Source organism: Colletotrichum aenigma (genome assembly GCF_013390185.1).
Source record: "Colletotrichum aenigma strain Cg56 chromosome Unknown KSG_Cg56_contig05, whole genome shotgun sequence".
NCBI classification, from domain to species: Eukaryota; Fungi; Ascomycota; class Sordariomycetes; order Glomerellales; family Glomerellaceae; genus Colletotrichum; species Colletotrichum aenigma.
In genome coordinates this window covers 4,160,302-4,174,723 of record NW_023500911.1, presented here as the reverse complement: position 1 = coordinate 4,174,723, position 14,422 = coordinate 4,160,302, and the positions used below count along the sequence as shown (strand labels likewise).

Genomic DNA, 14,422 nt, shown 5'->3' with positions numbered 1-14,422 from the left:
GGGAACCCTTTAGCACTTGGCGCCGGAGCCGGAGGGGATGCCGGAGCACTCGGAGGAGGTCTTGCCGCCGGTGACGGAGACGCCAGACCACTTCCAGTTGGAGCAGGCGCCCTTGGCGCACAGGATGTAGACGTTGGTGCCCTTGGAGGCGACGGTGCCCTTGACGTTCTTGACGGTGACATCGGTGATAGGGATGCCGGCGGTGGGCTTGCCGGTGGGGCTGCCGTTCTCGTAGTCCTGCTGGATCACGATGCCCTTCTTGTTGATGTTCTTGAGAGTGATGTTCTCGAAGGTGACGCCGCTCACGGAGCCGGTCTTCTTAGCGATGGTCTTGATGCGAATGCCGTTGTCGGCCTTCTCGATGGTCGAGTCGCGGATGACGATGTTCTTGACCGTGTTGTCGGAGCGTCCGCCGACGGAGCCGATGGACAGGCCGTGGGAGCCGTAGCAGTAGCCGTTCTCGAAGACGATGTTGGTACCCGAGTTGATGGCGAGGCAGTCATCCTGGTTGTAGACCTTGGCCCCGGAGATGGTCACGCCGGTGGACGAGCCGACGTCGAAGGCGTCGGTGTTGTGGCCACCCTTGGAGTCGCCGTCCTTGTTGTTGATCTCAACGTTGTTACTGCATAAATTTGTCAGTGATCGGCAAGCGGAAAGCGTAGTTGAGCAGAAGACTTACACCTTGAGGTTGGTGACTCCGCTGATGGAGAAACCGTGGACGGGGGTGTTCTTGATCTTGAGGCCGTTGATGGTGCCGTCGTTCATCTTGACCTTGAAGAACTTGGGCTTCTTCTTGCCGCCGTTTCCGCCCTTGCCGTCCCACCAGCGCTCACCCTCGCAGGAGATGAGACTGCCAGAGGCGCCGGTGACGGTGATCTTCTTGCCGCCGACGGAGATGAGGGGGCCCTCCCACTCCTTGTAGCCGAAGGTGGTGGTGCCCTGGAAAGTGACCTTGGTGCCGTCTTTCAGGCCGGTGAGGTCGAGGGTCTCGCCGGCGGGGACCTTGACGTTGTTGAGCACGATGTCGGTGCAGGAGGTCTTCTTGGACATGGCCGTCTTGGCGTCGGTGAAGGTGCACGAGCCGCGGGTGTCGAGCTCGGCGGGGGCGGCGGCGGCCAGGGCGCTGAAGCCCGCGATCATGGGAAGGAAGCGCATTGTTTCGGTGGTGGATGGGATGTGGTCAACACGAGGATAAACTTCAAGTTATGTACAGAAAGTCCTTGCTTTCTTAAAGAGAGACTGAGGTTGGTTTGAAAAGAGTGTGGTGAAAAGAGTGAATGAAGGTGAGTGTGAAGAGCACGATGAAGCTATCTAGAAACACCTCGAGAAGGGGGAAGTTTAAGGTTACTTATAAGGAGGGAGATTCACTCCCTGCTGGGCCGTTTGTCTGCCCAGTCATACGTCCTCCGTCAGCAGCAAGAATGCCATGCCTCTTTCGGATGGTCGGCTCATCGCTGTAAACATGCCCCGGCTCACCAGAGGAGACGATGATTTCGAGAGCACGCCCTCCAATCTGGACCTGCAGCCGGAGGTTCCATGCTGCTGACCCCCCAGTTGAGGAGACTCGCTCCACTTTCATTAAATGGTTCGAGCTTCAAATTCTGCACTCTCGTGGCGCACGTGGAGCGCGTGAGCTGGCCCTCCTGGCTGGGATATCGGCGAGCAGAAGTTTTGGGAAGGAGACTCGGCAATGGGATCACGGCCAGGTTCTTGGGACGAACCATCTGCAAGTTGTTGAGGGTGGTCTAGACGCACAGATGGACCGTTCCCGCCTTTCTGCAGCGTGGCTACGAAGCTTTTTGCCCAAGACTTTGGCAAAGCTTGGCAAGAAACATTGCTGTGCTCTCGAATCGTGGGCGCTGGGAAGGACTGCCACTTCAGGCAGCTCAATCTCAATGGCATCTTGGCTTTTTCTTGGCTTGGGCTTACCCTGCCGATCTACCCGATCACTTCCATGTCCAGCCCCAGAAGACAAGGCTGTATGCTCCACTGATTTTTGCGGCTCGCCCTGTGTGAAAAAAATAGGAAAAAGAAAGGAGAACGATATCCCAGCCTATTCCCCCGACGTCTCCAGCAGGATTCATGCAACTATCGAGGGAAACAGAAAAGGAGTTGGGATGATCTCCATGATTTTCGTCGGCGAGCGTCCGACCACCGGAATGAGTTCCGGGACCAACCCAAAAAAGATCTCGCAATCGTATCCCTTCCACTAGAGGCCTGCTGCCATATATTCAAGGGCCATGCTAATCAATCTTACTCGGAGCTGTCGGCTCACCTAAAGTGGTGTGATTAACCTTAAGAGCCCTAATTGCAAAAGACAGAGACGCTAGGACTTCCGACGGCCGACTCGCCTTGTGGGGAATAGGCGGCTCTCTAAACGGATACGGCCTGACGCGTAAACTTGCCCTCGGGAGACGTGAGGCTCAAGAGGCCTTGCTCGAAGGCGAACAAGGGCAAGATCCCACTTCATGGTTGGAAATTCGATAGACCAGGCCAGTTTGTTACAAGTTTAGACGAGCCCTGAGACGGCGAGCCTTCTATCAAAAGAAGGGGATCCAACGAAAGGTGAACCGGATTTACAATGCAACTCCCCTCGTAATGTGGGCACCTCCAAACATGGTCGTCGGGTCCCGACAAGCCCGCCCAACCCTGTCTATTTCTCTTCTGGCAGTTTGCTAGTTGGCTGATTCGTGTGGGCGAGCTAACGTTGGTCCTAGCCTACTCAGGCGCGCTAAACACCTCACGGCGCAATCTTACCGGCAAAATCAAACCGTCTTGGGAGATCATGCAGCGAGGTGCAAACCAATTCCAGCCACGGGAGCCAACATACTTGAAACGAGCCGGTCTTTGAACACTTTATTTCGACTCCGCACTGCGCTAGGAGTAACAAGGCAGAAAAAGCAATACGAAAACACTGGAGTGCCGGGTGACTTCATTTGCATGTAAAGTTGTACACGTTATTTCTGCCCACCTCTGGGCCCCGGGCAGTTACCGAAGTTCATCCTAGAATCCTCTATAGATGGCTCCGTAGCTCTTCTTCGGTCCAATTCCACAACGCATCCCGCTTCTCCTTGTTCTCGCTCAATCGGGTACCTTTACCGGTCACGCCCACCGGGTGGTAGAACGTCCCGCTCTTCACATCCGGGCTGAACGAGGCCCAGAGCTGGTTGAGCGCGCCCTTCTGCGGACTCACCGCTACGACCTTGACGCCGAGGTACACGACCATGCCGACGAGGAAGTTGGAGTTGTTCATGATGGACTGGGCGAGGTTGGTCTCCACGACGCCTGGGTGGATGCTCGTGACCTTGAGCTCGGGGTTGCGCTCGGCGAGCGCCGCGGCGTAGTGGATGTTGGCCACCTTGGAGATGCCGTAGCGGTAGCGGCTTGCGATCTCGGGCATTTTGGTCTTGAGCTTGTCGAATTCGTACGTGCCCTTGGGCGCCCAGCCCTCAGCGCCGGACGAGAGGAAGACAATTCTCACGTCTGGGTTCTCGTTCGCAGTCTTCTTCATGACGGGAAGGAGGAGCTGGGTGAAGAGGGCGTGGCCCATGTGGTTGGTGCCGAACTGGATTTCATAACCCTCCTTGGTGAGGCCGTCGGGCGTGGACATGATGCCGGCATTGTTAATTAGCAGGTCAAGGCGCTGAGACTCCTCTTTGAACTGCTTAGCGGCGGCCTTTACGCTCTCGAATGATGAGAGGTCCAGGGGCAGATACGAGATGGGCGACACGCTGGCTCCTCCCTTCAGCTCCTCAATGGCCTTCTCGCCCCTTTCCTTTGAGCGACCCGCCAGGTAAATGTGCGCGGGGTTATGTTTCGAGATTTGCCGAATCGTCTCCAAGCCGAGGCCGGCATTTCCGCCCGTAACTATGATGACCTTCCCAGTCAAATCCGGAATATCCTTGTCCGGGTTGAAGTTGTAACCTCCCATCAAAAACGCCGTCGCCATCTTGTCTGCGATAGTCTGTGAATTGCTGAATCGCTTTTGATGAGGATAAAATGCCCGTAATTAGAGATGTAAAGAGGCAGAAACGCCAAGCACGTGTTTAAAATACATCATGGCAGAAAGTTTGCCGTTTCAAACGATGCGTCCGACCGTCCCGGATTTCGACATCTGTTCACCCATAAAACCGGTCATAGAGTGGTGCTGCAGTTTCAGGGACTAGGGAATCCCCGCTTTGAGTTTCACTCACGACGACTTAACGTTCTGGCGATCAACAGTACTGGCCAGCTCATAGGACGGAAATACCGTTTGACTTCCCGGAGGGAGCTTAACACTTAGATCAGACTGCCATTTTGTATGCATTTGGGAAGGTGAGGACTCCGGCCCGGATGAATTTACCATCCCGTTGGAGAATCGGCGTAGATGCTAGAGTAATCCGAATATGATGATTGTGAATCTTACCAACGACGGAAGAAAACATATCTGAGGCAGTATATACACGGACATGGTCTTCGTTTAAAAGCCGCTGACTTACGCTATTGCGATCGGTAAGGTTCGTGAAGAATTCTTGGCGCCAAGATCAAAGTGTTCGGCAATCATGATCCACTCTCGTCGGATCGTCCCGATGTGGGCGATGCCAAACTTGCCTATATCTGAACTCACGATATTGATGTGGCTCCTGTTCAATCTGACAGAGTTTACTTTGCGGGCAGACTTTTGCTTTTTTTTGCTTGTTGAATAATCTTTGCCGTCATATTTAAATTGGAATGTGTGGATGAAATCACGACACGATTTTTAACAACTTCGACAACGGGAATGAAATGCGCGATAGAGACAACAAAGCTGATAGGAACAATTATGGAGATAGCAAGGATGAAGAAAATAAAAATGACGACAAGGTCGATAGAGACGACGAGGACGGTAGGGGTGACAAAGAAAGAGAGGGCGTTGGATGTCGCGTGAAGTAGCAGACATTTCCTGCTTTTGGAGTTACTAATAGCTAAAACTAACGATTTCATGAATACTGTCACACAATATTATGCTTCCTTGTGCACAATATAGAGATCGGTGGGAAGGTGGGAGTTCCAAAGAAGGGTCCCACGACATTTACAGATTTCCTGTTAATGAGTCTTTTTTTTAGTATGAAACTTAACTCTGCACGAGCCTGTTCACTAATTCTGAAAGAGATTCGCCAGTCTTATTCAACAAGTTATACTTGATCGTGTAGGTCTTGTCTACATCGTGCTTTTCTTCTCTACTTCAACTTGTTTTTCCCAGTCTTCCCAATCTCATCGTCTTCATCTGATGATGAAAGCAAAGAATCTTCCTCTAGTACCCAGTCATCTAAGGGTATATCCTCCGCCTGTAGTCTCTGATACTTCCTTCTTCTATATCTCCTAACGCCAATCACAATCCCAACAACGACGGCAGACAAAATCACAACGAAGCCTCCAAACAGAACCCACTTTCTCCCACCTCTCAAGCAGCACGGGTACCAAGCCATGTAAATACCCACCGCCCACTCGGTCCATCCCATCTTCCGTCTGTGATCTGGCTTGAGTCCCTTGCGAACGAGATGTTTGTGTCTTGGTCCAGTTGGTCCGGATTCGAAGCGCTTGAGTCCGAAGCGAGGCACTGTCTCCTGACGCGGATCGGAGTCAAGCCATTGTAGATCACCCCAGCGGCCGGTGTAATAGAAGAGGGACGTCAAGTTTGCATCCGAGGACAGCTTTGGGAACGACTGTTCGGGCGGCTCTACCCTGGTGACCGTGAAGGAATCGGCATGAAAACGGTAGAAGTAGGCTGAGAGGACGGGATCCCACTTCTCTCCCTCGTCACAGTAGTCTACTAAAGCTGCGTTATGAACTTGAAGCCTGGGATATTTGGTTAGCTCAAAGGTCCATTTCTCAACGAGAAGTGATGACTTACCCTGACGACGCATAATTGGCATGCGATCCGCGCGCACTGTAAACGACAGGCTATGATACATCAGATCAATAAACTCAAAGAAACGAAGTTCGCTGGTTTTACGTACCCGTTCGTCTATCTTTGAGATTTTTGAATCATCCCAATCATACGCTGCACCATCTACATGCTGACTGAAATAGATTCCCGTTGGCTTCCCGTCCTTAAAGCGCACCATGTTATGCTCCCTAGAAAGCCGTTAGTCTACCTCAAGGATCGTGCGTGATATGACCCACCAATCTCCAATGTGGTCGCCAAAATGCATCCCTGAAGCTGCCTTCGGGCCTTTGACTAAGCGATCGAGGGGCTCCAATACTTGAGTGATGTTCGGGCCTTCATTGAATGAGTAGAAATAAAAGTAAAACGCGTCGAGCTCGCGCTTATTCTTCTCAACAATGACTACAACACACGGCGTGGAGTTGTGAATGCGACCGGTCTCGTCCGGGGCTTCGCCGTAAAGCCATTTTGGATAAGTCGTTGGATCCTCGTTGGATACAAGCGCAACATGATCTTTGTTGCCGTATGCATTCAAAATTTCCAAGTTGTCGAGATCGAGCGGCGGCAGATCACTGATTGGCTTCCTATCGACCGCCGGCGTGGTATGGCGGACATGGGTCAGAAGGTCGCTCGGCTTGAACGGGTCATCCGAGTGCAGCCATAACAGCGGTGCTGGCAACCCTCGTTAGCTGTCATGTATCTTCCCGCATGATAATCCTACGATAAGCAAGAACTTTACGGGCTCAAATACCATGACGTGCGACATATTCCGGGCACCGAGCATCCGGCCCCGGCTCCGGCCCCGCCCGGGCGGAGTACGCGAGTAAGATGCCGAAGAAGCAGACCAGCAGTCCGGACATCGACGCCCGCACGTGAGTAGACGATGTGCCCGCCATCTTTCGCAGCTCGCAGCACTCGTGATGGAACGGCGCAGCTAAGGGATAAGCTCGAGGGAGGAAGCTCGTCGTGTGCAGCTGCGTTGCAACAAAAGGTCCAATCGCGGCGCTTTGTCAGCGTCAGCAGTCCGGTATCTTCGGCACCCGTTAGGCCCCCGTCGGAACACTCGGATTGGAGCAGCTGGAGCTTGGTCCTCTAATTCTTGCATTTTCCAAGCTGCATATCCGTTCCCCACTGACAATTATCGTTGATCAATTGGCTGGATGCCGCTGGGGGAACGCTCTTGGTGGTTCTTTGACGCAGGATTCGAGATCGATCATAGTGGGCCAACACGAACATGACGAGTTTGGCGGGCTGCATGCGATTTGATCACGAGAATGATGACTACCATCCAACCCACCAGTTCGTAGGGGCCGAAGAAGCTGGTGTCCGATTGAAGACCATGTCTTGCGATCTGGTGTTGGCTGACCCCCACCGAGTGCCACACTCAGTCATACGATGCACGGAGGGGTTGCATGAGACACTGTGAAGAGTGCCATCCGATGCGGGAACCGGCCACCATTCGATGGAGCCTAGAACCATCGCAACTCTTGGATGCCTTCAAAATTGAGGTCGGTAGCACGACGAATCTTGAACCAGACAAACGGGTCCATTGATCTGACGGCATTTCTGCCAGCATATGTCCGTTGCAAATCAATTGTGGGCACTGTCAGACCCTAAAAAGAACCGCTCATCTAACCAGGCTGTTCTTCTCTTCCTTGGTCGTTCTTACAAGAAAGTCAGCCCAACGATGATCTTTACCGGACGAGTCCAGAATTACAATCCGGGGAAGTTTGGTGCGGAGAAGCCTGCAGGTTGAATCGACCGACCTCGACCGTATACCCGACTGACAATGGCGGGGTTTAACGTGATCGGACCCCTGCGTGCCGCCTCGACAGCCCAAGGGGATATTCGCGGAATGCGCCATCCACGCACACTGCACACACGGCCCAACGCGGCAGCAATCGTCATCTCCTAGCACACACTCAAGGGCAGACAGTTAACGAGGCGCACGTACTTTTCGGTACTTCAGACAGCTAAGCCAACTAAGAAGGACTAAGCTTCACCAAGCTACCTAGGCTTTCTCTTGTCAGGGGGGGTTCACCAAACGGCCATGCGACCAACCAGGCCAAGCCTTGATACACCCTTTGCTGGCGACACCGACAGGCTGCTATGCTGTACTGTTACATAAGCTGCATGGAGGGACAGCGGTAACCCCGCAGTTTCGCGTTAGAGACGGGCTCTATTTGGATGCTCGCATCTTGCTGAGATAGGCTGGCTAGTCTGCCTCATTGTTCGCCAGACAGAAGTTTCTTTGGCGCTGGTGTACCTTTTACGACTTCAGGGCCCTCCACATCCCGTTGGTATGCTTGCCCGACGCCCGCTCATTCGAAAGTACGGACGAGTACACGCGATGGATGGGCAACGTTCCCCGCGGTTCTGGAGAACGCCCATTACTGCGTAGAGACCAGTCAGGCATACCGTCTGCGGGTAATATGGTTATTTAATCTGATCGCCCACGCGACATCCCGCCGGCTTCACACGGGACGACCCTCTATTGCTCGCCGTTGAGACTGGTGCTCGTTACGTTGGGCTCGGAGGTTTTCCCTCTTTCGCATCGTGAGATCGGCATGTCGTGGGCCGTTGCGACCAACAACTTGTCAACTTCTGGGCTTCCGTTCTGTCCCTCATCTTCCCTCGCATGTTGATTGCAATGACTGCCACTGGAGCTTTCTCGTTCTATGCCGGTCTCAATCTAGTTGCCTTAGGTCTAATATTCGTGAGTTCACTGCTTCAGCCTATTACATCAAAGTCACTAACGCAGCAAAGTTATTCGTACCCGAAACGAAGCAGAAGTCTCTGGAAGAACTAGACTACGTATTTGGCGTTCCTGATCGGACCCACGCCTCTTATCAACTTTTCACAGTCTTGCCTTGGTGGATCAAGCGCTGGATCTTCCAGAAGAAGACTGCGGTGTGCCCGCCTCTTTACCACGACGAGAACGCCGACAACCACCGTGGTGGCGAGTGATCCCCAAGTCACAGGAAATAACTATTGGAGAGCTTTAAAGGTTCAAATGGCTTGGAGAGGGTCGGGGCTTCGTGAGGTTAGATGGAGTTATTCGAGAATTTGATTATTGTGGATGATTGATGTGGATGGGTTCAACGATCATGGATGTAATGCAGAAGACTGGAATTTCTTTCTGTCGTTTCCTACATCAGACGTTGACAGGCTATTCCTGATATACCCTTCGTTTCAAAGAGAACACTTGCTAATGTCAGGAGTATCAATGTTTTGCAGCCTTAGTTACGGTATATTACGGCAAGCATGTGTGAATATTTCGTTTGGCAAGTGGTTCATGCTGTGTGGTCTCGAATGAACGAATGAGGCAGTGGCTAACACCGATAGTTCTCCCCATGTCTTCTAGCTCTGTACCACCCGAGGAGATAACCGGGGATAACAACACGATTCCTAGATCGTCGCTACATCGGACGAAAAGCCACAGCTAGGACCCATTTTCAGTAGCTCACGCGAATCGAATTAATGTTACCATGTGGGCGGTACATCCGGGAAGCTTCAGTTCTGTTACTGGGCTCTACGGTCAAGTAGTAGAACGAGGCTACCTGCTCAAAAGCTTGATGATAGATGCGCGGGATATGTTTTCCTTGGCACAGGGTCAGTGTCCATGTCACATTCGGTCCAATCACAGATATTTCCGAGGACTCTTAACTACTTGCCAAATATCACTAGAAAGAGCAATCATTTCCAAAGCTTGTCTACGGACTGATTCAACAACGACTCTGGGAAGATCTGTGCTTCCACTGATACATCATCATCGACCTCTAGCTCCGTCAGCATCGTCCACATCCTTCTGGCTTCTCAACTGCCGCACACCGGTGTACCTCCAATTAGAGATGTACGTCTCAAATGCTTGCTCTCCGTGCTTTCCGTTCGACGTAGCGTAGACCCCCAAGACGACCCCTGAAACCTTGTCAGTGTGATCACGACGCGCGGTGGACTTTGACATACCAGAGTAGTACGGCACCAACTCGGTACCCTTACAATATCCAAATACTCTCATCTCAGAGTTCTCTTCAGGCCCAGCAAGTCCGGCCGAGAAGGCAAAATGCGTGCTGTTGATCGCCTCGATCTGGAGAGCAAGCTTCTGTCCGGCCCACCCGTCAGGCAGAGGGAACACTTGGTTTGGAGGGTTCTCCATTGCTCGGTAGGGTGTCTCTGAAATACCCCTGAAACGCAGGTGTGGTCGCAAATCTTGACTTCCATTGGATTTGAGCATGACGATGCCCAAGTCAAAGTGTTGCGCCTGGTCTTGAATTGCTGAGATGCCAACCTCCATCTCCTCCTTCGTCAGAGACTTTGACCAGTCCACATCCACACGGAAGCGGAACAGTGAGTGTGCCATACGGCGCCCGACGAAAGTCTGACCCCGTCCCAGGGCGAAATCTGCGTCAAAAGCTGTGAGGTTGAGGACTGATGACTTGAGTGCGAGTGTTTTCCAGTGTCCTGGGGGTGAGACGGCGTAGTTCCTTGATTTAGGCAGACGCCAGTGGACAAAGTGAATCGGCAGTTTGCTGCCAGGAGGAAAGGTGACGGCATCGTCTGCATCACTGAGCTGTCCTTCGCCTTGCTCGGGAATAGCTTCGGACGGTAGCGGCCAACCGGACATATCGCCCGTGACAGGTGTGAAGACTGGTAACTCCCCTTCATTCCATGTGACTGGAGTGAGAACGGTCTCTCGACCCATCGGCAGGTTTCCGAAGTAAGCTCCTGGATCCTCTCCATATGAGCCGCCGGCACGAACCGCAAGAGCGACGGACCACCATTGACCCTTGGCATCTTGGAAAAGATCTGCATGCCCGACGGCCTGGAAGTATGAGCTTGTGTTATTTGCTGAAGTTAGGAGAGGGTTCCCAGGTGCAGGCTCGTAGGGGCCGGTCAAGTTTCGTGAACGTGCCATCGTGACCATGTGATTCTCTCTCGTACCACCTTCAGCGAGGAGAAGGTAGTAGTATCCATCTCGCTTCCAGATGTGCGGCGCTTCTGGGGATCGTCCGCCTGTGCCGTTCCAAGGCATGATGATGTCCCCGATCTCACCAGTCTCGAGGTCTAGTGGTGCGTGCATAATACCAGGGTAGTAGGCTGCAGTGTGAGCACCAAAGACGTAAGTCTTGCCGTCGTCATCCCAAAATGGCGAGGGATCGAAGCCTGGGAAGCTGAAGTGAACAGGATCGGACCAGGCATCTGAGCTATAAGGGTCTGTTGCCGTGAGAACGAAGTTGTTCCATCGACTGTCGTTCGTCCTTGGCAATTGTTGGTTTACTAGAGTACAGAGTAGGTAAAATGTACCCTGATGGAAGCGTAGTGTTGGCGCGTAGATTCCACTTGTGGCTTTTGGCAAGAAGGCCATGCCAGGAAGCTGATCTGCTCTGCCGAAGGCGTTGGAAACATGCTTCCAGTGGATCAAGTCTCGACTTGCGTGAATTGGAAGACCCGGGAACGCGAGGAAGCTCGATGTTGCACAGAAGAATGTGTTGTTCAACTCAGGCACGAAGATGCAACTTGGATCCGGATTGAAGCCGCTGATGATCGGATTCTGGAAGGTGGAATTCTGCGCCTGGCTGAACCCGACGAGGGCCAGCGCCGAGGCCAGCAGATTGGTCTTCATGGTGTTGAGACCTAGAATCGTTAATCTCACACAGCGTACCTCGTCTGGCGTGAAAGTCTCCAAACTTTACGTACTCTCCTTACGAGAATCAACCCCGCCTTTTACATGTCTGCAAAATCCCCAACTCGTGGATGACCCCGCGCAGGATCCATGGAAAACGTGCATAATCAGGTCCACAACCGCAGACAGAACTGCGGAGGATCGGCAGACCGGAGACGAGATCACGGATCGGTGAAGTAAAGGCACGGCGCTTTTCCGAAGCGCCGGTTGACTGGCGAATCCCGATGGGGGGATCCTGAGTTTAGCCTGATTCGCCATCTACCGATCTTGTCCAGCTTTGGGGAATAAGAGAATGCGGGGAAGATGCAGCGCGACCTGGGCCAAAGCCCGGGACCTGCGGGCATGACACATTTCCGTGGACTGGTGGGTGCGAAGAAAATGACATTGTAAGCTTGCGGGCAATTATTCCTGCATATCCGTTAAGGTCGACCACAATATTCTAATGAGTGTTTCTTCCTAACATATTGACATGACTTTTCAGACATAGGCGTTGGTCTCTATCCTCTCCTTCTCTGAATTTCATCTCTACATTGGCTCAAGCTCTTGATCTGGTTTCCCTGTTGGTCAAAGTTGCTATCAATCAACCAGGCCTCCAGTCCACCCTTGACAACGGGCCATTCGTCATCCGTGATGCTGAACCAAGCCGTATCTCTACGCCTATTCTTGATAATCATGTGTTTCCTAGAGACGTCAGCTGGGAATTCCATGTTTTGATGTATAGAGCGTCTCACCTGAACACGCCTTCGAAGGTAAAACCGAGCCTGTCGGCAGCCGCAAGACTTGGCTTGTTAAGGTTGTTGGCTTTCCATTCCAGCCTGTCGTAGTTCAAGTTCTCAAATGCCTCTTTCATCAGAAGATAAAATGTTTCGGTTGCTTGCCGAGTGCGCTGCAGCTTCGGGCTGAAGCAAACGGAGCCAATTTCGATTCGCCGGTGGTCCGGTACGATAGACATGAATGTCATGAAACCAATCGGCTCCGCTGATGGGTCTGTCGAGGGACCTGACATGACGGCGAAGTACAGTGGGTCTTGAGACTTGCTCCAGGTCGTGACTGCAGCTTGAAATGCATCGTATTTGAGAAATGGCTCTTGAAAGAGGTAGGTCCACAAGTGTGCGTTTTCCTCTCCACCGACATTCTTAAATAAGGCCTTCGCATGCGACGGCTGGAGAGGAACTAGCGTGGTGTATCGACCGTGGAGGGGCTCGCGGGACGGAGCTTCAGCGGGCGGGCCGGAAGAGACTTTGGGGCCAACCGGTTGATCCATGGCTTCAAAGTTGAACGAGGTAAGGTATGGAGACGTGTATTGTTGATGGAGATACTTGAGGCAAATGAATTGAATGAGATGGCAAGAAGCAATAAGTAATAGGAATACCGAGTTGTTGGGAGATGCTGAAATGACTCATTCGGGTCATTACGGCAGGTGGAAGGATTGACTATTTAACTTACTGTGATCTAGCTGTCTTCAGCGAGCCCACAAAACATCAGTAGAACACGCGGAACACGCCACAACATGACAGGCCTCAAGGCCATTGCGATTACCAATTCCAGGATCGGCACGGCCAGGGAAAACTCCAAAAATGGCCCGATAGACGCCGAAATCCATTTGCCAATACGCTTTATTAATACACTTGTTTTCTAATTTGGCCATGTCATACGATCTGCCGCGCGCCAAATATACCTTTGGGCGGTTCATTTTGCCGCCAGTGTCCAACAAAAGTGTTCGACCCTGCGCTGCCGCCTTACTGGCCAGACAGCGAGCTTCCCAAAATCCAAATCATTGTTGGCCAGGTTCTTCGACCTGCCACCTGCAATGGATTCTACTTGCGCTCCAACCGAGTTGTCTGCTGGGTTCTTTTGCTCCGTTTTTTCCATGTCGCTGCATTACGTGGGGCAACTAGGGGCAGATCCTTGAATAAACAGAACCAACAGTGTTTCATAATGTCGGGTTCAGCGCTTAAGTGCATGCTATTCCATGACACCAATGTCTGACCTCAGTGATTCCCATAATGCGAGATTTTATGTCGTGTTGTTTCCATCCATCAAGACTAATATCCAACTCATCTCTCCTCATACTACACTGCTGTTCTCTTTTTACCCCCCAAAAATACACGACGATGTCAATAATGGAGTACAAATATTTTCCTCTACCAACTGGACGTCACATTCGGGCTATTCACCTGCTGCCCTCCCCTGCGTTTGACTCTCCGCTGTATTGCTACATTCGAGAGCTCTGTCTTGATGAAGATGGTAATGCTTTCGAAGCAATATCCTACACCTGGGGGCGACCTGTTCTTGATTGCGTCCTTCATTTGAGCCGACAAAACTGCTCTCTCCGCATTACGCAGAGTCTTTCTGATGCTCTGCGTCGTTTTCGCCTCAAAGATCGTCCTCGAATTCTCTGGGCTGATGCGGTCTGCATCAATCAACAGGACCACCTCGAGAAAGAATTGCAGATTCCCCTAATGGCTCACATCTATCAAAGGGCAGAAGCCGTTCTCGTCTGGCTCGGGGATAGCACTAGAGCAGAAGAGGCCATGCGAGCTCTGAGTTGGGCAACGAGGTCCGCGGGAGAAGAACTGGACGAGGGTCAAAAAGGGAAAATCACTGCCTTTTTGGACACATTGCTCAAGCAGCCATGGTTTGGTCGTCGATGGATTATCCAGGAAGTCGTTCGCAATCACGATGTTACCATACATTGCGGTACGACCTCATTGTCATGGGTCAAGCTCATCGCAGTCCTTTCACGACTTGGCAAAGACACCGGAACATCCAACCAACAGGCCTTGGATGCGTTAATTCAGATGCGCAATCTGTGGAAGCGAATTGTTCTTCTG

General features: G+C 52.2%; 4 protein-coding genes across 4 annotated transcripts; all 4 read right to left on the bottom strand.

Annotated features, from left to right (window-relative positions):
* Positions 1-9: 9 nt before the first annotated feature.
* PGN1 (Polygalacturonase) lies at positions 10-1,155 on the bottom strand (the record flags this gene model as incomplete). The annotated part of the gene is made up of 2 exons (XM_037324003.1): positions 10-622; positions 680-1,155. The coding sequence occupies 2 exons, from the start codon at positions 1,153-1,155 to the stop codon at positions 10-12; spliced, it is 1,089 nt and encodes a 362-aa protein (XP_037178175.1).
* A 1,858-nt stretch (positions 1,156-3,013) lies between these two features.
* CGCA056_v008755 (putative oxidoreductase) lies at positions 3,014-3,949 on the bottom strand (the record flags this gene model as incomplete). The annotated part of the gene is made up of 1 exon (XM_037324002.1): positions 3,014-3,949. The coding sequence occupies one exon, from the start codon at positions 3,947-3,949 to the stop codon at positions 3,014-3,016; it is 936 nt and encodes a 311-aa protein (XP_037178176.1).
* A 1,249-nt stretch (positions 3,950-5,198) lies between these two features.
* Positions 5,199-6,801, bottom strand: TDA6-1 (putative vacuolar protein sorting-associated protein TDA6; the record flags this gene model as incomplete). Its single annotated transcript, XM_037324001.1, has 5 exons — positions 5,199-5,817; positions 5,873-5,922; positions 5,979-6,096; positions 6,145-6,577; positions 6,657-6,801. The coding sequence occupies 5 exons, from the start codon at positions 6,799-6,801 to the stop codon at positions 5,199-5,201; spliced, it is 1,365 nt and encodes a 454-aa protein (XP_037178154.1).
* A 2,873-nt stretch (positions 6,802-9,674) lies between these two features.
* On the bottom strand, positions 9,675-12,852 carry CGCA056_v008753 (Non-reducing end alpha-L-arabinofuranosidase BoGH43A; the record flags this gene model as incomplete). Its single annotated transcript, XM_037324000.1, has 4 exons — positions 9,675-9,823; positions 9,872-11,539; positions 12,118-12,269; positions 12,320-12,852. 4 exons carry the CDS (start codon positions 12,850-12,852, stop codon positions 9,675-9,677), a joined length of 2,502 nt encoding a protein of 833 aa, XP_037178140.1.
* Between the last annotated feature and the right edge of the window lie 1,570 nt (positions 12,853-14,422).